Source organism: Alosa alosa, chromosome 4 (assembly GCF_017589495.1).
Source record: "Alosa alosa isolate M-15738 ecotype Scorff River chromosome 4, AALO_Geno_1.1, whole genome shotgun sequence".
NCBI lineage: Eukaryota > Metazoa > Chordata > Actinopteri > Clupeiformes > Clupeidae > Alosa > Alosa alosa.
Genome location: NC_063192.1, coordinates 26151958 through 26179447, shown reverse-complemented (window position 1 = coordinate 26179447; position 27490 = coordinate 26151958). Strand labels below are relative to the sequence as shown.

At 41.0% G+C, this 27490-nt stretch overlaps 1 protein-coding gene across 3 annotated transcripts; it reads right to left on the bottom strand.

Annotated features, from left to right (window-relative positions):
• Positions 1 to 801: 801 nt before the first annotated feature.
• stat6 (signal transducer and activator of transcription 6, interleukin-4 induced) lies at positions 802 to 24036 on the bottom strand. Of its 3 annotated transcripts, none has more exons than XM_048240533.1 (21): positions 24014 to 24036; positions 21211 to 21333; positions 17882 to 18022; positions 17256 to 17400; positions 17001 to 17078; positions 16645 to 16876; positions 15471 to 15562; positions 13012 to 13160; positions 12433 to 12567; positions 11894 to 12070; positions 11169 to 11256; positions 9502 to 9624; positions 8704 to 8796; positions 6875 to 7078; positions 6684 to 6778; positions 6434 to 6567; positions 4101 to 4250; positions 3858 to 3936; positions 3696 to 3767; positions 3147 to 3239; positions 802 to 2243 (listed from the first exon to the last, which is right to left on the bottom strand). In XM_048240533.1, exons 3-21 carry the CDS (start codon positions 18010 to 18012, stop codon positions 2174 to 2176), a joined length of 2340 nt encoding a protein of 779 aa, XP_048096490.1. In that variant the 5' UTR covers positions 18013 to 18022; positions 21211 to 21333; positions 24014 to 24036; the 3' UTR covers positions 802 to 2173. The 3 variants fall into 3 exon arrangements, with proteins under 3 accessions (XP_048096490.1, XP_048096489.1, XP_048096491.1); XM_048240532.1 differs by lacking the exon at positions 24014 to 24036 and adding an exon at positions 23490 to 23821; XM_048240534.1 differs by lacking the exon at positions 24014 to 24036 and adding an exon at positions 23490 to 23820 and having other exon boundaries at positions 3858 to 3933.
• Between the last annotated feature and the right edge of the window lie 3454 nt (positions 24037 to 27490).

Sequence of the window (27490 nt, the reverse complement as noted above, 5' to 3'; positions counted from 1 at the left end):
TCCCTTTAACTTGTTCTAAGTTTGTCTGTGTCTGGAGCTCATGTTGTTTCTGTTGGCATGAATAGTCTACAGAACCAGCTGGAATTACTTAATCCAGCAGGGCAGGTTCCTTTGATACGGACATGTTCTAGATAGATAGATAGATAGATATACTTTATTGATCCCTAGGGGAAATTCAAGAAATTCATTCCATTTTTCTATATGGTTTGTATATGCCTAGAGGACATTAATCCCAATGTGGACCTAAACCTTAAAGACTAAAATGAGTCCAGTGCACTCAGTCATCATTTCACTAAGACCCGACGATGGTTCATATTGGAGATAGGCCTGTGCGTGTGCCTATCCTGCAGTAATATTTCAGCACCAGATGCATGCAGCAACATTATTTTTAGGTTACTTACTTCCTAGCAGCATTAGAATGATATGAGAAAAGAGGAAGCCGTGAAGCAGTTAAACACTAAATCACATTTTTGACATCGCCCAAGACTCACTTGACATGCCCTAGATTTTTGTGTAACTACTTGCAGCCACAGCCAGTCAGTCAAGCATTTTCACGTTTGAAAGATTAATCAAATATGTATAAGAGAGGGTACTTGTACACGTAAAATGGAAAGACGGAAGGTACCTACTTTTCAATTTGACTGTTAGAGTATAGGTGTCTTCCAGTAACACTATCATTTCCATTTCCAAAATTACTATGTACCTGCAAGCTCAGTTGTACAGTAACCTTGAACACCCACTCTCTAGCCCCAAAGAACTCTAGAGTGAAAATTGTTTTGTAAAAAACTGCATAGTCTGGTGTGATGATGCCTGTAAATAGCTTCCTGTTCTTGCCACAAAGGATGCAGCTTTTACACAGGAAGCGAACATTTGTAAGCCATAACCACCGAGCAGAGTCCATTTGGTCACCACTAGATTACTGACAAAACAGGCAACTACTATTCCACACATATGATTACTGCAATTTACCTCACAGCACGGTCAGACCAAAACTTGTCACTGTAAGAACACTACTGTGTGCTTTTGTAATGTAAACATACTTGCAGACACGGTTTAGAACTGTTTCGAGATAAACAATTTTACAATTATATTAAAGTAGATTAAAAGCATTTAAACAAGAGTATATGGCAAAAAAAATTAAGATTGAAAAAGTAAGAATGTAATTTAAATCACCTTAGAGGTATGCATATACTGTATGATTGTGGAGAATGCTTTAGAAGACATTTAGAAAATGTACATACACATACAAGTATGTGTATTGGGCCTATCTGAATATTGGCGTGTTGGATACAATTACACTCACATCGCTGTTGCATTGCAGCTCAGACATAATATACTGTACTCTGGCATGAGCTGCATTTCAGTGACCCCATAAAGGCAAATGGAGCTTATACACATCCTCAAAGCTAACAGGGGAGTTATCTCCTGTCAGATATAAAGTGAAGCATCACTAAATACCCCTGACAGTCAAGTGCTATTTTTAGCTTGTAAAGACACACTGATCAGAACTAAGATATCTCACTTTCATTAAAAAGACGCTCCCTTTTCAATGGGACACAAACAGGGACATGAAGACAGCTGGTGAATAGAAAACTCTGGTTCCTGTACCAGCTTTGTTGGATATGTAGAAAACATTGAAGTTAAGCAGGCCATGGTGACAAATAAGGAAATGACCACAACCTCAAAGATAAAAAAATAAAATAAGACTATGCAGGGGAAGGCACTTTGGCGGTAATGTTGTGTGAATGAATGGCATTTCAATACTAGGACAGGTTCCCAAAAGCTTTCTCGTAGTTCTCACCAGTGGACAGTGATGCAGGTCTGTTGTCTCAAGCTCAGCTCATCCCATTTCAGCATGTTAAAGCCATCCATAGGAGACCATCCATGGAGAGTTGCTGACTAGATACTGCATTTAGTGTGGGATCCCTTTAATGTCAATCTCTGCCCACCAACCAACTGCTTGAGTTTATTATCACTTCACTAATATTTACTAAGCTATTATCGACCCTGCCTCTCTCACATCATAAAAAATAGGAGTTTGTGTAAAGTCTAACACTGTCTGATGATGTCCCAACAAACTGACCATCCAAACCCTCAGATTGCAACACAGTCTATTGTAACAGTCTCTTTCTGCCAGGTGACATCTTTGAGGCTTGTGCCATCCCATTAGTCTTCACATAGATGCATCAAAGTCTGAGAGGATGTCCAATATGCCATCACTTGACCCAGGCTGATTTGCTGGCCTGTAGAAAGAAAACACAGATTAAGTCACAGTGACACAGAGAATGAGGACTTGAAAGAGAAGTCAAGAAGTTTATCTGCAGAATCAACCAACAAGCAAAACCTACCATTCAATTCTAATGACACAGTAAAAACACAGCCTTAGATTCAAATGCTTAATCGTGTTCAAATGTTTAATCGTGAATCATTACATTGCTACTAAGGTCCTGATCAACGAGCCTTGATCAGAGACAGACAGGTGAGTGGGGAGGAGGGGAAATCAAAGGACACATGATGTGATGAGGAAATGGCTCATCAAATAATCCATTACAGAGGACTCATTAAGGCAGCGTTCACAGACATGCTTTTTTCACCTCCAAAACGCAAGTATTGCAAAGTAGTGAGTGTTACTGTAAAAACATGTGAGGTAGAAATTGATTGTGTACATGTTGTTATGATATGTTGCATTTAGCTAAATCACTAGCTCCCTGACTTAACTAAGACAGGCATCTGAGCAACGACACAACCTCAAAAGTTTAACTATTTCAAAAAGAGAAAGCAAGAGGTTAAAGAGGTTAAAAAGCGAGAATGAGCACTGGAGTTGAAGATCGAGATGATGTCATGATGACATGATGATGTCAATGAGTATCGAAGTACATATCCTACAGAGTTCAGTAACTAGGGCTGTGTATTGGCAAGAATCTGGCGATACAATACATATTACAATACAGGGGTTACAATTCAATACATTGCGTTACTGTATGTAAGGCGAATATGGTTTTTCATAAAAACAATTTTCATAAAAAATGTACACAGTGTCACATTTATATGAAACAAAATATTGCAGTAAGAATGACTCAGTTAGCATTACTTTGCTGTGATTACTAGAGTCACATCCATTACTCACAACATGGCTGTAGACTCACATTGCAATGGGGAAGTCTTCAAAATGGTGGGGGAATACTGGCGCTACATGGGCAGCGGAATGAGAAGGACTGAAGTCCGGTGAGAACTGAGACCTGAAACAGTTCATGAAAACAAAATGAGTCAGTGATTTAGTACATGAGCATTCCATGCAGTACACACAGAGTAAAACAGTAGCTGCTTCTTAATATAGGAAAGCTGCACCACAGGGAGCCCGGCTGAAGCAGCAAGCTTTCCAGCCCAGCCCTGGGTTAAAGAAAGCAAAGGATGGAGAGAGAGGGAGTGCGAGAGATAGAGACAGAGAAAGAGATAGAGAGAGAGAGAGAGAGAGAAAAAGAGAGAGAAAGAGAGCCCAGCTAACACATAACATTACAGCAACATCACCAAAAGTTGCCATATGGTCACCGCAACGTTACGACAGCGACAGCGACGGCGACGGCACCGCAACGTAACAGTGTTAGCTGGGAAAGAGAGAGAGAGAGAGAGAGAGAGAGAGAGGGGGAGAGAGAGAGACAGAGAGAGAGAGAGATAGACCCACAGCATGTACTCACATGGGCCCAGGGAACTGAGTAAAGGCAGCCATTGGTACATCATTCATACTCGAAGACGGGCTGGGATGGTCCCTTCAAACATACAAAAGCACATCAATCAGATTTTGAAGTCTTTAAAACAAATCATGGAGAACAATAACACTTCACTTAAACTTCACTTACATTGCACCAACGACTGTGGTGGTTATAGTTGTAGGGAGATAGCCCTCTGTGGATTGCGGGAGAGGCACTAACATATCTGCTGCAAAGATACATGAAGTTAAAAAAAAAAAACAACTGCAAATGTAATACAGGTCAAGTGTTAATTGCCATGAGTGAGTTGGGATGTTGAAAAATATGTGTGCATATCCGGTTTGTGACAATACTCCTGGAAGAAAAGACTGTGGGCTGTCAGTCTTTTTTTACCTGAATAGTACTGGCCAAACACGTCGTTCTTTGGCAGGTCTGGATATACATGCGTGATAAATTCCAGGTCTCGGATGCGGTCACCAAGGCAGCGGATCTCCAGGTCCCGTTTGGTGAAGGGCTGAATGTTCTGGATTCTTCGGCCACCGTCTGAAGGGCAGACGTAGAATGGAGGCTCAGAAAAACATTTCCACCATTCAATCAGAGCATCATCATTTATACTGTGCTGTGAAAGAGCTGGCAAATCTGTCTGTAGCTTTTAAATGTCCAGATACATGTTTTTTGACCTTTGGATAAATCATCTGTCCAATAATAGTAGTAGATGTGATAGTTTGTCTACTGAGCATTATGAAAAGACATTTAGTTAAAAAACTCTATGCCAACATGTCCTTTCTTTCCCCCTTCTCCTTTAGCAAGTTACCCATCAACTTGTCTCATACTTCATACTCAAATCGTTTTTTCCAATCAGATACGGAATTGATTTAAACCACACAGTCTCTAACGAAGATCTTTTGATCTCATTCTGGGTCATGGATGTGTTTACAGTCTAGTTTCATTCCCAGCTCAAATAGCATATTACAGCTTTATTCAGTCGCTAACAAGCGTTTGTCCAACCAGTTGTCACATTTTCAAAACTCTAAACACAATTAGAACATACCTATAGAACATAGAGTCTGGCCATACCATTCACGCATTTCATGTCGTTTTCACACAATATGCAGACAGTGAACCCATTTCCACAATGCTTACATTTTCTTAACAGACAAGCTATACCTCCCAACAAAATTATGGATTGTTTTTGTAGTATTTGCAAATGTTAACAATATTCCAAACCTTAGATACAGTATAAGAACCTCTGCTTCTGCAATGACATCAGTTCAAAAACAATATATATCAGCTGATAATAAACAAACAATTGAATAATTGACACACAGCTGATTTATGTTGGGTATATTGAGCCAACCACAGCTGATTCCAGTCTGACTTAGACTCAGTGGCAGGGGTTATTTGTTTTCTATTACATTGACACTTACATTGTAAAAGGAGGACTTTGAGAAGTGATGATTTTGGAAACAGAAACAGAAAAACGGGCAAGGAATAATAAGAGCAAGGGGCCCAGGGAGAAGAGCAGGCCCAGTGAGAGATGCAGTGAGAGGTGCAGTAAGAGGTGCATGACAGTGAGAGGTGCAGTAAGAGGTGCAGGAGCAGTGAGAGGTGCAGGAGCAGTGAGAGGTGCAGGAGCAGTGAGAGATGCAGGAGCAGTAAGAGGTGCAGGAACAGTGAGAGGTGCAGGAGCAGTGAGAGATGCAGGAGCAGTGAGAGATGCAGGAGCAGTAAGAGGTACAGGAGTAGTGAGAGGTGCAGGAGCAGTGAGAGGTGCAGTAAGAGGTGCAGGAGCAGTAAGAGGTGCAGTAACAGGTGCAGGAGCAGTGAGAGGTGCAAGAGCAGTGAGAGGTGCAGTAAGAGGTGCAGGAGCAGTAAGAGGTGCAGTAAGAGGTGCAGTAACAGGTGCAGGAGCAGTGAGAGGTGCAGGAGCAGTGAGAGGTGCAGTAAGAGGTGCAGGAGCAGTGAGAGGTGCAGTAAGAGGTGCAGTAACAGGTGCAGGAGCAGTGAGAGGTGCAGGAGCAGTGAGAGGTGCAGTAAGAGGTGCAGGAGCAGTGAGAGGTGCAGGAGCAGTGGGAGATGCAGTGAGAGGTGCAGGTGCAGGGAGAAGAGCAGGCCCAAGGAGAGGGCAAGGTAGAGGTGTAAGAATGTGTGGTGGTGGCATTCCAAGGGCTGCAAGAACAGTAGTCAGTGATACCTTTGATAATATCAGATGTGATGTTGATGAAAACATGTGGCCTAACCCTGAATATCGCAGAGATTGGATATAGTAATTTTGTGCTTTTTTTAGTCCCCCCCTTTTATCTGGGCTGCTGTTGGTTTTTTTGTTCAGAATGCTCTTGTGTGTTTCATGGATATTTTGTTCACTGTAAGCAATCCTGTAAAACTTTTTCTGTTCTATCATACTATAAACAGTATTTCTACTCTACCTCCTGTAGTAAACAGAAAAGGGGAAAAAACTGATTTGCTTTTTACTGGAATGCTTTTAAATGTGAACATCACATGTGGACATACAGTTCCCAAGTCCCAACCAAGAAATTTAGTGTAAAAACGGTGGATTGCATGTTTTGCATGCAAATACCTGTAAAACTGAAACATAAAAGTCTATGCCGTTTTTGTAATGTCTTGTTATGTTTTGTAGGTGTGAGTCTGTGTTAAGAGTTAAGAAAAAGTATCTGAAGTATGGGTAAGCGATTGTTAGCCATTGAAAGAAAACTGTAATGACTTACTCTCGGCTGGGGCTACATAGGCAATGGTAATCCCCCCGATCTCTGAGTCACTGAAGCGCAGGAGGAATGTGCCATTGGGCTTGTTCTGCAGGATCACGTGCAGGTGCTGCTTCCCAATGAAGCCAAAGATCAAACTAGAGACAAACAAACAATGGCACAAATCATCAAACAAACAGATAAATAAATAGCCATTTTCCCATGAGCTTGTTTTTGTTTGTGGTTAGCTACATTATTATGAAGTGGAGCATACCCATCACTCCAGTATCGGATCAGATGCTTCTTTGTGAGTTCCATCACGCCATCGAACCACTGCCAGAAGGTGAATGGCCGACCAGGCAGAACTTCCTGAAACACAAATATTTCAGCTCTCACAAACAATGGTTACATTAGTCATATTAAAGTCAACATAACATCCTGTCTAATAATCAGCGTTGAAATTACTTTGTTGAATTGGGACCAGGTCACTAAGAGGTTGCTGAAGTCCTCAGAGATGTCTGGTTTGTTGAAAATCTTCTGGGCAAGGAAGTGCAGATTGTTGTCGTCTAGGCAACGCTGTGTCCCAACCTCAGACATAAACTTCATGCTCAGGGTCAGCCGCATCTGCGTCCAGGGTACCCGCTCTGGCACCACAAATGGGATCCTGTTCTGCTTGTGAAAGAGAGTGCCAATCAAGAAACTGTGCTGTCCTCTCTACCTTCTAGCAAGACTACACCCATCAATGCTCACTCGCAAAACTACCATCTTTCTATAAATTGCAGGAACGTCTATCTGTGTGTGTGTGTGTGTGTGTGTGTGTGTGTGTGTGTGTGTGTGTGTGTGTGTGTGTGTGTGTGTGTCTGTTATTCGCATATCTCTCAAACCGATTGTCCGATTGATTTCAAACTTGACAGGTGTCTTGCTATGGGCACGAGTACACGTCAACAAACACGTGTATGTAGTGGCCATTCAAAATGACATAAAAACTATGTGTAATAAACTGATGCTTTGAATAGCCCTGGGTACTTTGGACTTGAGACTTTGAATAAACAAACATTTCAGAAGACAGCTAGACAACAAGTGGCAGACAGAGCGATGTCACTTATGCTACCAAAGACTGTTTTTGAGTCTCAACTGTTTTTGAGTCTTTTTTTGCAAATCTCATATGATGATGCATCTTTCCACAAAATATGTTTGTCTTCAATATCATTAAAAAAAATTAAAAAAAATGTAAATCAGGTTTCTAGGCCAAGTACACTTGAGTACACAAGGAATTTGGTCTCTGCATTTATCCCATTCGTGAATTAGTGAACACACAATGAGGTGAAGCACACACTAACTAGGAGCAGTGAGCTGCCTTTGATACAGCGGCGCTCAGGGAGCAGTGAGGGGTTAGGTGCCTTGCTCAAGGGCACTTCAGCCGTTCCCACTGGTCTGGGATCGAACCGGCAACCCTTTGGTTTGAAGCCCGAAGCCCTAGCCAGTAAGCCACGACTGCCCCCAGTAGACCACGACTGCCCAATGAATAAGCTATTCAATAGGCTAAACATATAGCCTTACGTAAAAGCTTTAGGCTTCTGTCATTTTGATCAGCTACAGACGAGTGGCAGACAGAGCGTGTAATTGGGCTACACTCGATTGCGAAATACATGGCAGGGTAGACTATTTAGAAAAACGGATAGTTCCCCTCCTTCACAACGATGCTAAAAACAGCTGGGGAAGGGTCTCAAACCCCTTGAGCAAACAAATGGCCAATCAGAGTTTTCAAACAAACAAGGGAACAACATGTCACAATGCAAGCACACAGTTTTCTCTTCATTACATGCAAAAATGAAACCAGAGTTTTCCCACATATTCATTCCACCCACTCCTGGTTTACTCTCAAGGGTATTGAAAAATATGTGAATTAAATATAGCAAATGCATTACTGAGACAGAAGCTCCAACAGTTGATATTTATAGTTTAGATGATAACGAGGAGTGTAAACACCAGGATATTGTCAAGTATGTTGAGGCAAGCCAGCTGTTGCCTGGTGTCGTTGCCTGGTGTCCCTTTAATAAAAGGATTGTGCTGGAAAGACAGACGATTGAAGTTACTGTCCTAAGGTCCCTCTTCGGTTGTGTAAAAGTCAATATGTCCAAACCAAGTATCATATATTTAACAAAGAACAATATACTACATACAATACAACAATATAATCTGTGAATATTGCATTGTATTTCATCTAAAATTGGTATTACAAGGAAGAAGGGATATCAAATGGATATAAAAGGTGATAGGTGAGACAAACGTACCGGCTCTGAGAAGGCACAGTCCCAGACGATGGTTGCCATAGCATTATTATCCTGACTGCCATGCACAATAACGACCACAGGCAGGGAGATTGTCTGTAAGGACCCAGGAGGAAATACATCTATTAGCTAAACTAATTAGCCAGAGCGCAAGAGTATTCCTCACTCAATGAGAATCCCAGGAGCCTTTAGAGGGACTCTTTATCTCTTCAACACTCTTTTGCAGAGCAGACTGATTATTTTCAATACTTCTAATATAATAATTGCAATAATATAACATATAAATTAATAATTACAATAATTGCATATAATTATACAATACAATATAATTACATATAATTATTTGCACAGTTGCACACTATCATTATTGTAATTGTCAATGTTATTATGATTATTATTATTAGTAGTAGTAGGCAGGGCTTAAAGCAAGAAAATTCTGTGCCTGAAGTAATTAGAAGCACTTAACTATTTGTTGCATAGGTTTTTTTTATTTCCAAACCAATTGGCCTGTATTCAGGCACAGTGCCTGAGAATTTTAAGCCTTGCGTAGTCAAATCAACTGAAATGGCCTGTATTCAGGCACAGTGACCTTGGCTTTCAGATCAAATGGCCTGTATTCAGGCACAGTGCCTGAGAACTTTATCCTGTGCGTAGTCCAATCAACTGAAATGGCCTGTATTCAGGTACAGTGACCTTGGCTTTCAGATCAAATGGCCAGAACTTTAAGCCGTGCGTAGTTGTGGTACACAGAGCTTGAGTGAGACGCACTGTGTAAACGGAGGCTATGGGTTGCTCACATACCTGGACGCCGTAAGCGGTGTCACATCCTGTGATGGCGATGTCAGCAGTAAACAGAATGGCAAACTTCTCCTCCGTCACTGACTCTGAGCCCTTTCTGTCTGCTCTCTTTATCTTCTTGATGGACTGATAGAGTGACAACAGAGAAGATCATTGACTTCAGCCCAAATCGTAGTATGAGTATAAAGTATAAGCCCAGTATAAACAACAACAACAATAAAAACACATTATCACAACAAAACGCTGAGCAACTGCAGGGCTCCTCACTAAACAAGTTAATAAGTGTGAATATTTGCTCCAGACAACATATTGTGTAGTAGGTCTGTAAGGAAGAAGCAGGTGAAACTATGGAATGGAATGGAAATCTATTTATTTGAAGCAGGGACAATGCACAAAATAACATTTATCCTGGGATCCAGCTAGGAAAATATGTCTTGGGCCAGGTTGTAGCAGTAATTGCTAATTTGCACCTGTAGTCCCTGGGCAAGTATAATACATAAAATAAAATAACAGTAAAAAAAAAAAAATATATAAATTCAATAGGACTATAGATGATGTGATGGCCATAGTATTTTACAAACAAGCATCTTAGAATAGAAACTAGGCACTATTGCAATTGTATATGCTGTGGCAAAGCAGTAAATGCTACGGAAATGTGACACTGAGGGCCAGATGTACGTACATTTGCGAACGTAGCGTTATCAGCATCATGGACACACCGCAGATTGCGAACGCTGTCAGACCCAAGTTTCCATCGTATTTATCAATCGTTCAATCCTTAGTGTAAACTGCGCCTTTCTCTGCCTTTCTCCGCCCATAAACACAATTTATGAACGTCCACAACTGAATGGCAGAGCCTACATACAAGCACCGTTGAATGAAGTTAACTGATGACAACATTAAAAAGAATCAAACGTTTAGCGATCATGAAATAATACCATACATGATAAGATGTAAACAAGCAGGGAGATAATAAAGATCAGTAGTTCTACTCAAACTACTTGTCACGTAGGCTATGGAAGATTGGTCAAATCTAGCAAGTAGGAAAGTTTAAGTAAATGACGTGAAAGTGAAAGTAAGACATTCGAAAGGCCAACGAAAGTTAAGGTTGCTTTTGGTAGTACAAATACTTTCACCACAAAAACTGGTGCTTTCGAAATAGCGATTCTGTTGTCTTTGAAAGGTTCTCTTATTGACGATTGAACTGCAATTTGGATTAACACCTGCTTTTACAAGGAAAGTGTTTAGGGCGCAGAATAGACATGCGCTTTCAGGAGCAGTCTTTGTACATACCGCGAATACATAATTAGGCTCTTTACTCTTCCCCTCCCATCTTTTTACGCTAAACTCCCACTTTCCCCTGGATCCTCCCATGAATGCATATGCATGACATGACAAACGCAATCTGCCACTTTCAGCTCCCGCGACAGGTAGTTCGCGCTTTTACATCATTGCGGCCTGTTTGTACATACCTCGCAATGATTTTACACGCACATTGCGAAACAAATACGCCCGAAGTGGGCGCAAAAGCGTTAGTACATCTGCTCCAATGTAGGTGTTGTAATGGAGCACTTTCCAATGAAAACCATGACTAAGGAGCCCCCAGCAGAGCTCTCACTTCCACCTGCCCCTCCTCCACACACACACACACACACTGCCACCACACCCACCATATTTCGAAAGTTGGCACACATGCTTTTGCTGGATGGGATATGCTCTAATATCGCCGTGCTGTTGATGAGCTCCCCAACGTTCTCACTGCCAAACAGAGGGGAAACACCATAGTGTCAGCGTCACAGTGGAATTTGAAGCTGCTCACACAGAGTTTGGCACAGACAGCTCAGATAGCGCGGCACTTACCCATGCCAACCAAACGCTTTCTTAAGAACTGATTCATTGCTTTATCACCTTCCAATAATCACAATTACAGATACACAATGTCATGCAAAGTACCACGTGCTTTCAGATGATTCCTACATAACATATTATTATTACTGAGTGTTTCAAAAAGGAAGTTGTCAATGTGAAAGAGTAATGCACTTTTCAGTATGGAGGATGCAGGTCAAAATACATTTAGCTTTACATCACATAATTTTGTCAGCTGTCAAGTACAAGACTTCATTTGCAGCATATTACATCTTCATGACTTATGAAACGCAATTTGTTGTGGAACTGTTGAACTGAATTGATCCTTTTTACAGGATCAAATCTGCAGTTTACAAAAAAGTGGTTATTTTGAGGTTTGCAGACTTCACACAGGAAACTTTGGATTGGTGTCATGAAAATACCACTTACAATTACAGCTACCTGAGACTTGAAAGAGAGATAGAGAGAGAGAGAGAGAGAGAGAAAAGAGAGAGAGAGAGAGAGAGAGATGAAATAGTGCAACGCTCACATGGCTATGCCCCCGGGCTGTCCCAAGTTCCGCGCCTGCATCTCTGTGACAATCTGAGCCCTGAGGAGGATGGGCTTGCCCGTGGCCACCTTCTCTCCAAGCAGATAGCGCACGGTGGTGCAAAATTTGGACTGGGTTTTTATGACCTGCGGAGGCTGCCTTTCCACCAACATGGAGCTGAAGTAGGAAGAGAGTGGAGCACAGTGAGCCTTTCAGATCCAAACACAGCAACCTCTTTCTCCTTACTCAGTAACACTCAAAGATTATCACAAAGATTATATAATGAATAAGGAACATTCAATACAATCTATTCCACATTAGCCAATGGCCTTTATCAATTTAGAGTGTTTTAAAGAACATTCATTCTATGTTCACAAGTAGCCTAAAACCAGATCCACATGTCACAATGCTGCTTTGAACCTGAGTTGAAAAGACAGCGGTGTATTCCTACAGATGTCATGGTATCATGGTACGGTGTAAATGTCTGAAATCTGAACAGGGATGTCTATGTGTGTGAGTGTGTATGGGGGGGGTCTCACCTCTGGATGAGGGTCTTGAGCAGATTCCCAAGCCGATCCTGCATATCTGAGAACGGATCTGAACTGCCATGATCCTGTCCCACCAAAATGACTTCCTGTCTGAGCTGCACGTTCACACCTAGCAACTGTTCACACCTACAAAGGAGGCATGGCAGATAGGGTTCAGCAACCGCACAACTCAGAAATTAGAAGTCAGGGTAGATGTTGCTTGTGCAAAACATTTGCTAACATTCCAAACTGGTGTCATCTTCAAATGAATCAGAATATACATCTGAAAACAAAACACCTCTGATTGACTAAGAAAGCAATAAATGTCACACAGTTTAGAGATCAAGAAAATGTGTTACAGGGGTATCCATCTGCTTCACTATACAGTCTATGGCTTCACTTAAATGTGTGTATCTGGGCTATATCAGAAGGTAGTGTATGTGTTATCTACCTGAACTCTGGCAAAAGCTGATTTCAAAACAGACTGGCCTCAATAACCTCAAGTACAGCACCTTAGCCCAAACAAGGCTGCACTAATCACTGCAGGAGAAGAGCTGACTGAAAAGCCCATACAGGAGCGTTGGCTCTCACCAGGTCTGCAGAGGCCCCAGGTTCTCATCAAAAGGACCGCCAATGGTGGCCTGGTGCTGCTCCCACCTCCAGTCCTTGATTCTCTGGATGAGGCGCTTCTGGCACTCTTGGAGAATGCCGATGGTCTCATGCAGCAGCTGAACGCGTTTCTGTCAATATGAGATTACCATAAGATTTCTATAAGTAGTACAATTCAAAATTCTGGCTCAAGATTCTATATAACATTAATTTAAGGTCTATGTTTGCTTCTGTTTTACAGAGTTAGAACTGACAATGAACACTGAAGTTCATTTGAGCACACACACAAACACAAACATGGGAGGTGGTTCCACAAAAACCATGCAGAAAATGAAACACCAATGGTTAAAAGTAATCAACAAATCTATAAAAACAGTACAGATCAGGGGTGGACAAACTTTTTGGCTCAAGGGCCACATTGGGTTTAGACATTTTGTATCATTTAAATGATAATAATGACAAAGCAATTTTGTTATAGAATATTAATTTCTTAAGAAATACTGCTAATTTGATGCTGTTTAACTAATTTCTAAATGGTGCACTTTCACTTTAAGAGCATTTAAGAACATGTTTAGTTCTCAATGATCTTTTGCCAGTTCCACTCACTTGTGCTGTGCCCTCTCACAGCAGGCTTGTGCAAAATTCCGAATTTTAGAATTGGAATCATGAATTGGAATTTGAATTGAATTGGCTCTGTCCCACAGGAAGTTGAATTTGAATTGTAATGACAGGAAGTGGAATTAAATTCATGAAAATTGAAAGGGTCCGTGTACTTTTGTGTTCATTCATTATTCTATTGCAGTAGTTAAATTGAAAGTGAAAAAACAAGTGGTATGTGACTTTTTGAAGTTCTATAGTAACTTGCTAAATGAAAATGATGTCGTATTTTGACATATTCCAGAGATTACAAACACAATGTTGACTTAATGTATGGATAATGTAAAATGCAATATGCAATAAAGAGAAATAAATGTCATTCTAACAGTGTTATTTGGACAGTAGGCTACCTAAAAGATCTGAACTAGATTTTCTGCAACAACGGTTCCTTTGGTCGCGGTCATATATTTCCCCCGGGTTGGACCAGTCTCTACAGAAATTTAAACACGATGCGCTCGGGGTTGGCTCTGTTTGTTGACGAAACGTCAAGTTCCAACTGCGCATCATGCAACAGCCTAGCCTAATCCTCGCTTGAGTTGGTGAACATCGCAAAATCTACACTACACTCATCACAGCGCATCCACGTCCTGCGCAGATGTCTGTGAGGCACTGTGAAATGTCTGCATGCATCGCATGCTTTGGCAACAGGTCACAGATTAGGCCTATGTCAGTAGGTTATAGCCTTTATGCCTGAAGAGATGCCATATCATTCAGATGGCCCCGATATTACCCCCACCCCATCCCCCCATCAAAGAATTAGCGAAAACCGGCCTGGTTTGTACTTCCAGGTCTATCTAGTTCAGACCTAACCTAGCCTACTGTCCAAATAACCTGGTTAGAATGACATTTATTTTTCTTTAGATAGATACTTTATTCATCCCCAAGGGGAAATTTATTGCATTTTGCATTTCACATTATCCATTCATTAAGTCAACATTGTGTTTGTGCTCCCTGGATTGCACTATATAACTTCAAAAAGTCACATACCACTTGTTTTTCATTTTTCATTTCCCTACCCAATTAGAGTAATGAATGAACGCAAAAGTACACAGATTTATAATTTATATAAATTATAAATTTACTTATAAACTTAATTTAGTTGTGTGTTTGATGCAATCATATCTGACATATACTGTGAAGCTTCATTGTTAAGCACTACCCTTAAATTATGTTTATGAATTTCTTCAAATTCGAATTGTAATTCTACATCCTATTTTGGACCTCAATTCAAATTCAAGAATTTAATTGGAATTTAGGAGTCATTCTCAATTAAATTCTGAATTTTGCACAAGCCTGTCTCACAGTTAATAAATGGTCAGTAGTGGGAACTACTGTTGCCTTCATGATTTCCTTTTAAACACCAATGGTTTCTTATAAAAAGGAGATATAAAAAAAAGGAGCTTTCTTATAAAAAGGAGATATCAATTATTAACAATGACAAGCCAACTGAATCATGCCGCTCTCTCTCTCCCTCTTGTGCGCACTCAAATGCGTTCCCAATTAAATGGAGTAGCGTTCAAGTTAGATCCGCTGCAATGGAGATTACAAAGAGTATCATTTCTATGTAACATGCTGTTTTGACATTGACATTGTAAACATTCTCTAAAACAGAAGAGTGAAAAGCAGTTTGCAGTAAAGCTAACCACAACATCGTCTATCGCAGGAAGAAAATAGCGAGTAGCTGATCATTTAATGCTCGGTGGGCTGGATTAAAGTGCATGATGGGACAGATCTGGCCCGTGGGCCGTAGTTTGGCCACCCCTGGTACAGATGGATGGGTCTACCTTGCCAAACTCCTGATATTTGTATTCCAGCTTTTGGATGCGTTTTTGCTTTTCTAACTGTGATGTATCAAGCTCACTGGAGTGCATGGGGCCTGAAAATAGAAAAACAGAATGGCATGTTAGGACAACTCCAATGACCCAACAACAGTGTGGAAAACTTCAGCTGAGACAATGTGCTGTCTCACAATTGCATGGAAATATGAAAAAATGACTTTTACTCATTACTCAACCACACAATCCTGACTTTTTTTTACTAAAAAAACGCTAAGGAACAGATTCTGGTGTGCGGACTCAACGTTCTACTTGCTTGTGCCTTCCTGTCCAGCACCCAGTACTCAACTACTTGGCTGTGCGTGCTGCACTCTTGAACTTTCATGACCTAACAGACAAATGCTGTGAATACATCCTAGCATAAACTTTCAGGTTTATGTTTATGCTTGGGTGCATTCCACATGCAAGTGGGATATTGTAGTAGGGTCCCTGAGGAATATGGAATTACTCAGCCTTTACAGGAAAGATTAGCATATTCAAGGAAATGCCTATTTGAGGGCACATTCACACTGCCTCTGTTTAACTGGACCGTACCCATGTGTGATTACTCCCCCCTAACCCTGACCCAGCTGGTCTCTGTTCACATTACATTTTCGTTTGCGGACCTGGGTCTGTTTATGTCATACATACATCCATATCCAACATTAGCTTCTTTGCTTGGCAAAGTCACAAAAACGGCAGTTTATTTCTTGATTTTGGAACAGATAGCATTCAAACTGCACTGGACCGGAGTTCTAATAAACCGTACCCCAGACCTCGGTTTTTTAGCGGACCCTGGTTCACATTGCGTTAACGTTAGCAAAAATCACAGAACAATCGGTTCAAACGAACTCGGGTCTGGAGTAAACGGTCCAGTGTGAATGCACCCTAAGGTAAAGCAACAATAAGATACAAATCATTGTTATACCTATTTGTATCACCTATTTTATCCATGCAAAGACTGGTCAAGACAATAGATGTGACACATTTTGTGGACCGGATTCAACAGACCAAATTCCTATAGACAGCTTCCAATTGTGAAGGTCCTCAACATTAATATGCATTTTAAAGAGTAAAAAGGCCCATATTCTCTATCGAGGAGGAACAGGCAAAAGTTCATAACTATGTCCTAGAGAAGACACACTTGACATGGATTCCCCATCCTGTTTCTCCCAGTTCATCTCCTCCTGCAGCTGGTGCATGGTTTGGCGGTAGTTGCGTATCTCCAGCACTTTGAGGACCAGGTTGTCCATGTCTTGGTTGCTCTTGGTTATGGGATTGCCATTCACGGTTCTAGGGCTCGGCGAGAGCCCAGGCTGGTGGACGGCTTGCCCCGGCGGACATTGGCCAAGGTGGTAGTGAGCCCTCGCTGGCCCCTAGTGGGATGAGACCAAAACAAGCAGCTCACCTAATCTGAATACAGCACAGTGGCCATAGTGGCCATTATGACATCCCAACACTACGCTGGGAGTACTCAGGAGAGGCTGAACATGTGCTTACCGTCGGGCCAAGGAAGTGCCTCTCCTTCCGCAGCATATCCCTCACCGTCTGAACTAGCATCATTGGCTGGACAACGCTCTACAGACAGTGACCAAGCACAGGTGAACTCAGCATCACATCGACTCTTCTTCAGGTCGTTGTGGACAAGCAATAGTCTCTCATCCGTACGCATTAAGTACTACTGACATTAATCCTTTACACAACGCACAGTTCATACGTAAGTGGCGGACATAAATGACATAAACAGCCCAGTACCATTTTCCTGCTGAAATCCTGCAGTCTCATTCTCTCAAGCACATTTTGATGCTGGTGGGCCTGTTCCTTGAGTAGCAGCACAATCTGCTCCCGAAGCCTCTGTGCTTGGGGCTCTTGTTCCATATTTTCAATGTCAAACTCCTCCCTGAGGACACACATACACACACACACACACACACACACACACACACACACACACACACACACACACACACAGAGAAGCTGAATATAGGATCGCAGGCGTAACGTCGAATATCTCAGTTAGAGAATTGGGTGAATATTTCATATTCACCCAATGAATATGAAATATTCATCCAATGCATGGTAAAACCTCAAGCTGTTGATTTCTCCACAATATCTTTCAAGTTGTAATTATCATACAAATCAATTAAAGGAAACCTCTGGCAATTTTTCACATACATCTCCGGTTCTCAAGGTTATGTTAAAGATGCCTGCAGAGTGTAGCACTGTAGCTACCTGGCTAATCTAGCTGTTGGCTGCAGCAACTTAAGCTAGGTAGGAGCTATTTTTTTCGTTTCATTTCGTACCGACAGTACTCGGTGACCTTGACATCTCATGATCTATGTGAAAAATCACTGAAATTCTCCTTTAACTATAAGCCATACCATGGTTGATCCTCAATCCAGTTGGCCAAGTAGTGTCTAACATCCATGGGGAATGAGGTGGGATAGAGTTCATTCAGAGCCTGGTTAGGCAGCCGCTGCACCACCAACTTCATCTGGTCCCACTGAGCCATGGTCACCACGCTGAAACCAGCAGTGAGCAAACAAACTAAATTAGGGCCTCTTTAAACAATGGAACAAGGGAATATATAAGCTGGTGAGACACAGTTTCATATGCACAAGATTCATAACTAGGAGAGTTATAATTACAGCAAAAGCCAGAAAAGTCATAATCAACCCCTGTTAAATAACAGCAATGAACAGCCGAAAAAATATATAAAAATGTAGTTACTAGTCACAGTAACATGTCGTTCTACTGTCTAAACCTACCTTGTTGCTTTATGTCATGCTTTTAAAAATATTGCGTGTTTGACTGTACATTGCAAAATGTATGTTGTGGCATTATGTGTAACTGTGGACAACAACAAAACCAGAATATAATAATACTGCCTGATAAGTACTGCCTATATACCCATGCATGTACTGCCTATATACCCATGCATGTACTGCCTATATACCCATGCATGTACTGCCTATATACCCATGCATGTACTGCCTATATACCCATGCATGTACTGCCTATATACCCATGCATGACAGTACAGTATGCTGAACATCTGAGCAAGAATAGCCTAAAATAAATCGGACATAGCCTAGGCCTAATAAATTAAAATCACAATTTTAACAAACTTGTTGAATTGAATGTCATATTACTCTGCACATAAAGGCTACACATTTCCACAGCACCAGAATTCGACCGAATGCCTTCCTCAACCTCTTCCACAATCGGCCTTCCACTATTATTTGCGATGGCCAACTCCTCTGCTACTGTAAAACACTCCTTACAGTAGTGTTCAAATACACCTTTTTCTTGTTAGCTGTAAAACAGAGGCCAAGTGAAGGCTATGAGCATACTAGGCCTACATGTTTTCATAATTAAGAAATATTAATGCAAGTTATAACTATATAAACCTACTATTCTGAATAATGTGTTTGTGTTTCATTTCCACCTGCTGCCATGTGCGTTTGGCAATGGTGTTGCATCTGAAATGTTCACAGGATTAGGCATACACTAAATCAGTCAATGGGGGCTACTTAAACATTCAATTATCCTATTACTGTAATCTATATACCCACTTCTAAATTGTGTTGCATCTGTAGGCATTTCTATGAACTCAAAATAGGGAATTTAATTATTTCAACTCATTTCAGACATTCCGCAAGCTATTAATCCTACGTAACACATATTTGAAGAACATGTGGAAATAAAACATTTAGGCTACCCGATCTGCAATACGTTGCCAACAGCCTTGTCTTGCTTTGTTCACTGCCGACGTATTTGATTTTTGTCGTAGAGTGGGTTTTATTTCCTCATAACTTGGCATAATAATTGTGCATTCCTCATCCGTAAAATAAGGTGATCGCGTCATCATTGAAAGTGGTGACTTGCGCTGCAACCCACCCCTTTTATGTGAACGCGCACAAACTCCAATTAGGTTAACCCCGGCTCAACAAATCAACTTCATAATCAGCGTCGTAGTACCGATTAACACCACTTAAGATAACCAGGTTTTGTCAACCCCGGTTTAACAAAGTAACCCTGGGTTACATCTGGGTAGGTTAAGCTCCCTTCGTAGTACAGGCCCCTGACTAGCTCCACAGAATAAATCGCCATGGTAACTTATACCATAACATATCCTGCTGCCTCCTATTCTGCTTTTGTGCAACTGGATCAAGGATAAATTGAGCCAGGATAACCAAGATATCCCGGCTTAATCCCTTATCCTAGTTTTGTGCAATAGGCCCCAGAGTTTATGTTTACACGTGTTGTCAATCTTAACCATTACGGTAACACTTTAGTTTAGGGAACACACGTCAACCATTAATACATAACTTATATGTGCATGTATTTGTGCTCAACAAGGTCTGTATTAATCATCATTGCACATTTATTAGGTCTTTATTGAACAATTTATTCTTAATCAATAGGTAAATCCTTGATGAGCTACTAGTTCTTGAATTTCCCCTGGGGATCAATAAAGTATGTATCTATCTATCTATCTAGTTGGCCTTGCTGTACTGTAAGGCTACTGGTATAGTATAGATCAAAATAGAGAGTTAATAGACCTAATACACTGTCTGAATATGTGACTTATTTTGACAGAATAGTAATTTTTTGCCAATGTATTAGAAGGCTATCAAGTTTCTACTTTAATCCATACTATACACAGTATCAATAACCTTAGATCAAGACCAATTAGTTTATCGTTTCCCAACCTTGGGGTCGCCTGAAATTCAAATGGGGTCGCCTGAGATACTGGGTATCTTACATTTGGCCAGTACATTACATTAAAATATACATACATTAAATAAAAATATTAAAAACCCCATGATATCCAAGTTAAGTAACTAATAACTAACTAACGGACCCTTCATTACAATCTGACTACGTCAAAATAAACATAGACATGAGATGTTTGATTGACATAATCGTGTTTGATCAATTTTCCAACCAAAGTAGCAAACAACCTGACATGTAAATGATAGCCAAACTAACAAACGAACAAACGACATTTGGGGAAAATCAAAGTACCACCATCGACTGGGTGTTACAACAGAGATGTTGGGGTCACCAACGTCTTGTGACATTAAAATAGGGTCACCTGCCAAAAAAGGTTGGGAACCCCTGAACTAGTTATTTATTAAGGATTTACCCAAAATAAATCACCTATTCAGTAAGAATAAGAAATGGATTAACAATGATCTAATAAATGTGTAATGACACATAACACAGACCCTATTAAGCACTAATACATAAACATATTACTTATGTTTTAATGACTAAAATGTGTTACCTAAAATAAAGTGTTACCACTATGACTATATGAATTGTTTTGTTTTGTAACACGGCCAAAATAAACAGAGCTGGTAGTTCCACCTTGCTGTTTTGAATTACTCTGAGCATAGTTAAAAAAAAAACAGACTTTGTTCCAAAAGTATTTTCAGATGTTAGAACATGTCTATTAAATTCCCCACAAGTCCCAATGATTATGTTTACATGGATATTACTATTCTGCCTATTAAACTACTTCAGAATAAGACAATTGTCTGTTTTTACTCAGAGAACTGCAGCTTGTATATTGACCATTAACCTACACAGCAATGCAAACATTTATTAACCCATGAGACAAACACAGAATGGACACGTGAAGTACTGTTTGGTTTGTCGAAGCTATAAACTCGGCACATTTCATGTATTGTTGAAACCTTACCTTTAAGTACTGAATCACAAGGTATCTTAGTAAACTGGCTTCCTCTCCTGATGTAAGGGCATACAGGGCGGAGGCAGGCTCATGTTTCCACACTCATAGGTCACAATAATGACAGGCGTCGAACTGTGACATAATACAGACAGTAAGCCAAAATAATTATAGATATATAGATAGATAGATAGATAGATAGATAGATAGATAGATACTTTATTGATCCCCAAGGGGAAATTCAAGGTTGCTAAGCACTTATAAAAGACTGACAGTAACCTGACTATGATATCAAAGGGAAACTTGTCTTGATGTCAGGTCTGATGTCTTGATGTCTGTGCAAGAATGCAATTTCATCACCCCAGTCTTGATCTACTGGTTTCTGACTAATAATCTCTTAGGCCAAGAGAGGACAAGTATAATGGGGTGGTACTATAGGTGATGATTTGTGTACATCTACGGTCACATTGACGGGGCTCATCTTTTAATTTGAGCAGGTTTCTTTTAATATCTACTTTTGATCTGTGAGTCAGGGTGAGTGTGAGAAGGTTAATGTTTTATTTTTTTGGAGATGTTTTGACTGTGCACTGATAATTTTGCATTTTTTTAAAATAAAAATAAAAATTTCAAATAAGCTTATGTAATGTAAGACTGCATCGAATCATGCACATTTAGATAGCCTAGTCAATAGTACTTTCCCACTTTGCTTCGCATCGCACTGCACCGCCTAAATATAAACTGCGAAAACCTTCATCGCACAGGACAACCTTTTCGCCTTGTGTTTACTCTGGCAGACCTGGCCCTTGCAAGCAAACCACGTCAACCCATCCAACATTACATGGGCACTGCGTAAGCAACTCTAGACTACAGATGGATACAAGACAATAACACATGTTTAGTATGTTTCCCTCAATAGCTGATGAACATAGTAGGCTAGGCTAGGCTGAACTACAGGTAACTTGCCTCGCGCCAAAGCTTAAGCAACCTCAATATTATTGTAAAGTTCCCAACTTGCAGGCTGCAGAACTCCAATTGATTAGTCAAAACGATAATTAACAGGGAATATTAAAAATTCCGGAGTTTGGGAATATCACAGCCTATATCATAATTTATTACATTTTGACATGGGCTTCAAACGCTGATTCCACCGATGACGAATGCCCTTAATACTGGAGTTATAGCCTAGGCCTAGGCTACTGTAGCACTGCGCGTAATCCTTTTAAACAAGTTAAATAACTAAGCTATAGGTTACGATTTCACAAAGGTAACTACATTACCTGGAGTTGCACTGGAAGTAGGCTACTAAGTTTCCCTTATTTCACTAGACTACTGTCAGCCCACGCAAATGTTCAAACTCACTAGAGGACCGCTGCTTAACTTACAAATATGTTTTTCACTAAGGATAACGTTTTGACTGGCCCTATAACGAGAGTTCAGACATCCTAAGATATCTTAAAATAGGCCTTTAGGATGATTAATACAAGTCGTTAGCCTAGTCCTTCCTATCACCACTTTCACATCAGCATAGCTTAGCTTGGTGCAACTTGGTCTTTTTAGAATAGAAGGTGTTGCAATGCGTTCGCTTCTTGCGGAAGACACGAGTATGCAACTTCTAATGTCGCCTACTGTAACGTAGGCTGAACTGAAGTAGATAACAACTTAACTGTACTGATCGAATATCCTACCCATCCGTATAGACTAGCTAGTCCACATCAAACAAGACTATGTAAAACTGTACGAGTTTCATCTGGGTTAAATTGGTATTATACTTTGTGTCAGATAAATTACAAGAGAAAAAAAAAAAAAACATTTCCTGTATTGTGTACAAAAAAACATAAGCCCACACAACGGCCATCCAAAACAGATATAATTTCAAAGCATTTATGACAAAATGATAGACTCTATTCTAAAATATGATCATTTCTGATATGTTCCTCGTTGGTTTTTAGCGATAGAAGTGAGATAAAGCATAATGTCCTGATGTTTGGAACATGTTACCATCCTGAGGCAACTAGGCCCATAACAGTTAATTTGTGTTCTTAAATGCTTCACATTAATCAGACTGTTCAAATGACGGTTAACAGTCATCGATTGTGTGAAACACAGACCAAATGGAAGTGTAGGACTGTGATCTAAAACATACTTAGAGTTATTTCAACAAGAACTCAACAGTTCTCGTTTTGGTGGCTAGCTAGCCTACGCCTGTTTTGAAGTAGATCGGTTGTAGGCTACTCAATTTTTTTTTTTTTACGATGCTGTAACATCTGGACAGTTGCGTATAGGCTACTTACCAGTTCACTTTTACTCCAACGCGTCTAAAATCCAGTTTTCATGTTCTTGATCAGAAGAAGATTTGAATACTAACACTCAACTGAAAATAGGCTACAGAAGCCACTGATGATTTGTAGTAACACTTCCCTCTCCGACGAAACTGAAAGTGCGCAGCCAGCTTGGCACAGTAGGCAGCAGTTGAAAACTAGAGAGGCATACGTCTGGCGTTCTTCGCTTTCGGCATAAATGAGTCAATTTAGGTAGACTAAACGTCAAACATCATTCTGTAATTTCTGTAGGCCTACGTTCCTCAATTTACCGTAAGAAGAGTTGGGACCTTTTTGTGTTTTTAACCAGGAACTGATTCTGTGATCGAAATATGATTACGCAAGGCTTTTTGCAAGTCACTAATTAGGCTACCCTACTACCAACATTCGGAACAACACACACTACAATGTATCATAACATTATTTCAGGCAATAGGCTACAATAGCCTATGTCTCATGAGAGGATACTGTAAACACAGTGTTGTTTAAAGACTTACAACAAAGATTGAAAAGAGTCATAATTCAATATAGATGCATCTGTTTTTTTGTAGCATAATCCATTTCTTGGTTGCAAGTTGCTGGACTTAAAAAAAAATATGTAGTAAGCATCCTGTATGAGCAAAGTTTCGATTTCAGGCTCCTTGCTTGTCCATATCCTGGTGATATCACAGAGTGACACACGGGTCTTTAAAGTAGTAGGCTTACCACACCATGCAAATAATTCCACTAAAGTTAAGCAGCTTTGAGGTAAACACCAAACACCAGGGTCCTGAGGGGTATTCCAGAAAGCAGGTTTACTGGCTTAGCTGGGTATGTTAACCCAGAGTTAGCGGTAAACCTGGGATTACAGTTCCAGAAAGCTCAAAAATGATCAGGCTATGTAAGTAACTATGGTAACATAGGCTCTGAACTGAACTGGGTATGTAAACCCAGAGTAAACGGTAAACCTGGGATTTCAGTTCCAGAAAGCTCAAAAATGATCAGGCTATGTAAGTAACTATGGTAACATAGGCTCTGAACTTAACCTGGTAGGGGGTAGGTTTTGTTCAGGTTATGTTCAATTATGTTCGGTTATTTTAGTGCATGTTCAATCAGGCCGCTATTTTTACACTTGTCACACAATGGCGAAGGTCCGATTGACAAAGAAGCACAAAATCATGTAATATTCATCCGTGCAATTCACCGTGATAGGGCGATAAGACCACGACATCACATGAGAGAGTGAGTCACATAGAGTTTTTCAGCTGAATCCTAAATATAGGCTGTAGGCTTGAAAAGCATTCTCCATCCCTACATTACACATGGTGCTAGCTAGTCTACACCATAGTGGACATTTGTCTTTGGCCCACCAGACAGATGGACAAACAACATAGTTTGGTTAAGAATGCTGATGGCATTTTGGATAAAATAGTTTTTAATAGGCTACACACGCGCTCTCCGACTGGGAGTTTTTGTAGTGTCGGTCGGTGCGTAAAGTTTGCCTTGCGCTAAAGCAGTTCATTCGTTTTCATGGACACAAACCCACGAGGATCATTAGTACCCAACTGGCAGGTCAGCATCACTTAATGTGCACCGACGATAGGCTGTCTTAACTGGTGAGCTTCAATTAACGGGCTTTGGCTTTTTCAGAATGTCCTTATGGTCGAATGGATAGGTCATAGGCCACTTCTCTTTTTATATGTGATACTAAGCGCTTTCAGACATACGTGTAAGACCGGAGGTTCTGCCGATGTTAAACTGTGGGGCCGTATATCTGAACGACATAACCGGTCATATGGAAGTCCGAATTCACCCGGTGTTTATACAACTCCATTATGTGTCCATTATGTAAATGTGCTGTGTCTGAACGAGGAGTAGAACATGCGGTTAAAATTCACACCTAGTGAGAGGGCGTGTTGGTGACGTTTCTTTCGTGCGTCCATGTGGTTAGATCTGACTTAAATGCCAGTGTTATGATGGAGTGGCATAGTGCTGTCCAGAAAATCTCCGACCTGGAAAGATGCAGACATCACGGAGCTACTGTCCATGAGGGCATACATCATATCTCACATCTTGTGAACTCTACAAGCCCCCACCCCTCACTCGACAACCACACGGAGATTCTGTAATGTGCGTGTATGTCGTTCACACATACGTCCGTATAAGGTCAGTATTAGGTCCGCAGGTTAGCATCATATCTGAATCATCCGAAGGGTAGGACCTCCGTTTGACAAACCTCCTCATATACTCCGGAGGTTATATCTGAAAGCGCTTTATGCTTCACATCTTATCACAAACGTGGAGGCGAAATGGCAGTAGCCTATCCGGGAGGCTAATTTGAGCGACACATTTCAACAGGGTGCGTTAGGGCAGGCCTTCACCTTACTAGAATATTATCAGATCCACTACAGACTTATTAATGTGTAGGCTGTAACTTAATGTTATATGTGCAATTACAGGACAACTTGATGGGTATGCTACTGGGGGATAGAGGATAGGCTACCCATGCCTTCCGACATTCATCACCCTTCCAATGCTGGAGCGCAAAGGTTTAACTTGGCCCACAGCTGCAGAACCCGCGTTAAAATAGAAAATTACATTTGTGAATCTCAAGGAGTCTATGGCCCACTCAATCTGTGACAAGGTAGACTAGTTTAAGAAAGCATCATTCAAAGCAGTCAATACAATACGTAATGTCCACTAAATTATTTAATTGTGTTTTTGACATAGGCTATCCTAAACGTACGCATTTACACGGTCAGTTAGGCTATTCTTTACATTACATTACATTACATTTGGCTGACGCTTTTTAGCCAAAGCGACTAACAACATGGTAAACAGTTTAAGTTTTAGAGCAGTTCTCAACAATTTTAGAGCAGTTCTCAACAATTTAAAAACATTAGAGTACAGTAAGAATAAGTGCATCAGTGAGTGCTGTTTTTAACAGTTACTTGTCAGTTTGAGACGGCTGGTGAGTGCTAGGATCAGTAAGACTTGTTGTAAATGTTGCTATGAGAGGAGATGTTCTCTAAAGAGCTGGGTCTTCAGGAGTTTTCTGAAAATGGAGAAGGATGTCTCTGCCCTTGTAGGAGCTGGTAGTGTGTTCCACCAACGAGGAACAACAGATGAGAAAGGTTTGGATTGGCTTGAGCGTACCGGGTGGTAGAGCTAGACGTCGTTCGGTCTGAGGGAGCCGCAGCGGTCTGGAGGTAGCGTATGTCTGTATGAGGGCATTCAAGTAGGTGGGAGCAGAACCGAGACTACTTTGTGCAGGCAAGCGTTAGAGCCTTGAATTTGATGCTGGGCCGCCATAGGTAGCCAGTGTAGCTGGATGAGCAGCGGGGTAACATGTGCCCTTTTGGGTTGGTTGTAGACCAGGCGTGCCGCCGCGTTCTGGATCATCTGAAGTGGTTTCACTGCGCAGGCTGGGAGACCTGTCAGGAGGGCATTGCAGTAGTCGAAGTCGTGAGAGATGACTATTGCCTGAACCAGAAGTTGGGTAGCATCTTGAGTCAAGTAAGTCCTGATTTTCCATATGTTGTAGAGTGCGAAACGGCATGACCGGGCGACTGAGGCAACATGATCTGAGAAGTTTAGTTGGTTGTCGAGAACAACTCCTAGATTTTTTGCAGTCCTGGTAGGTGAGACAGACAGGGAGTCAAATTTGATGTTGATGTCGTGGTGTATGGTAGGTTTAGTTGGGAGGACCAGCAGTTCAGTCTTTGAGAGGTTCAGCTGGAGGTGGTGTGCCTTCATCCATGTAGCTATGTCTGAGAGGCAATCCGAGATCCGTGCTGAAACCAAGGGGTCATCAGGTGGAAAGGACAGATAGAGCTGTGTGTCGTCTGCATAGCAGTGGTATGAGAAGCCATGCGAACGGATAATCTGTCCCAAGGAGGTGGTGTAGATAGCAAAGAGAAGGGGGCCCAGCACTGAGCCCTGGGGGACCCCTGTGGTGAGATGGTGAGGTGCAGATAGCTGACCAAGCCATGAAA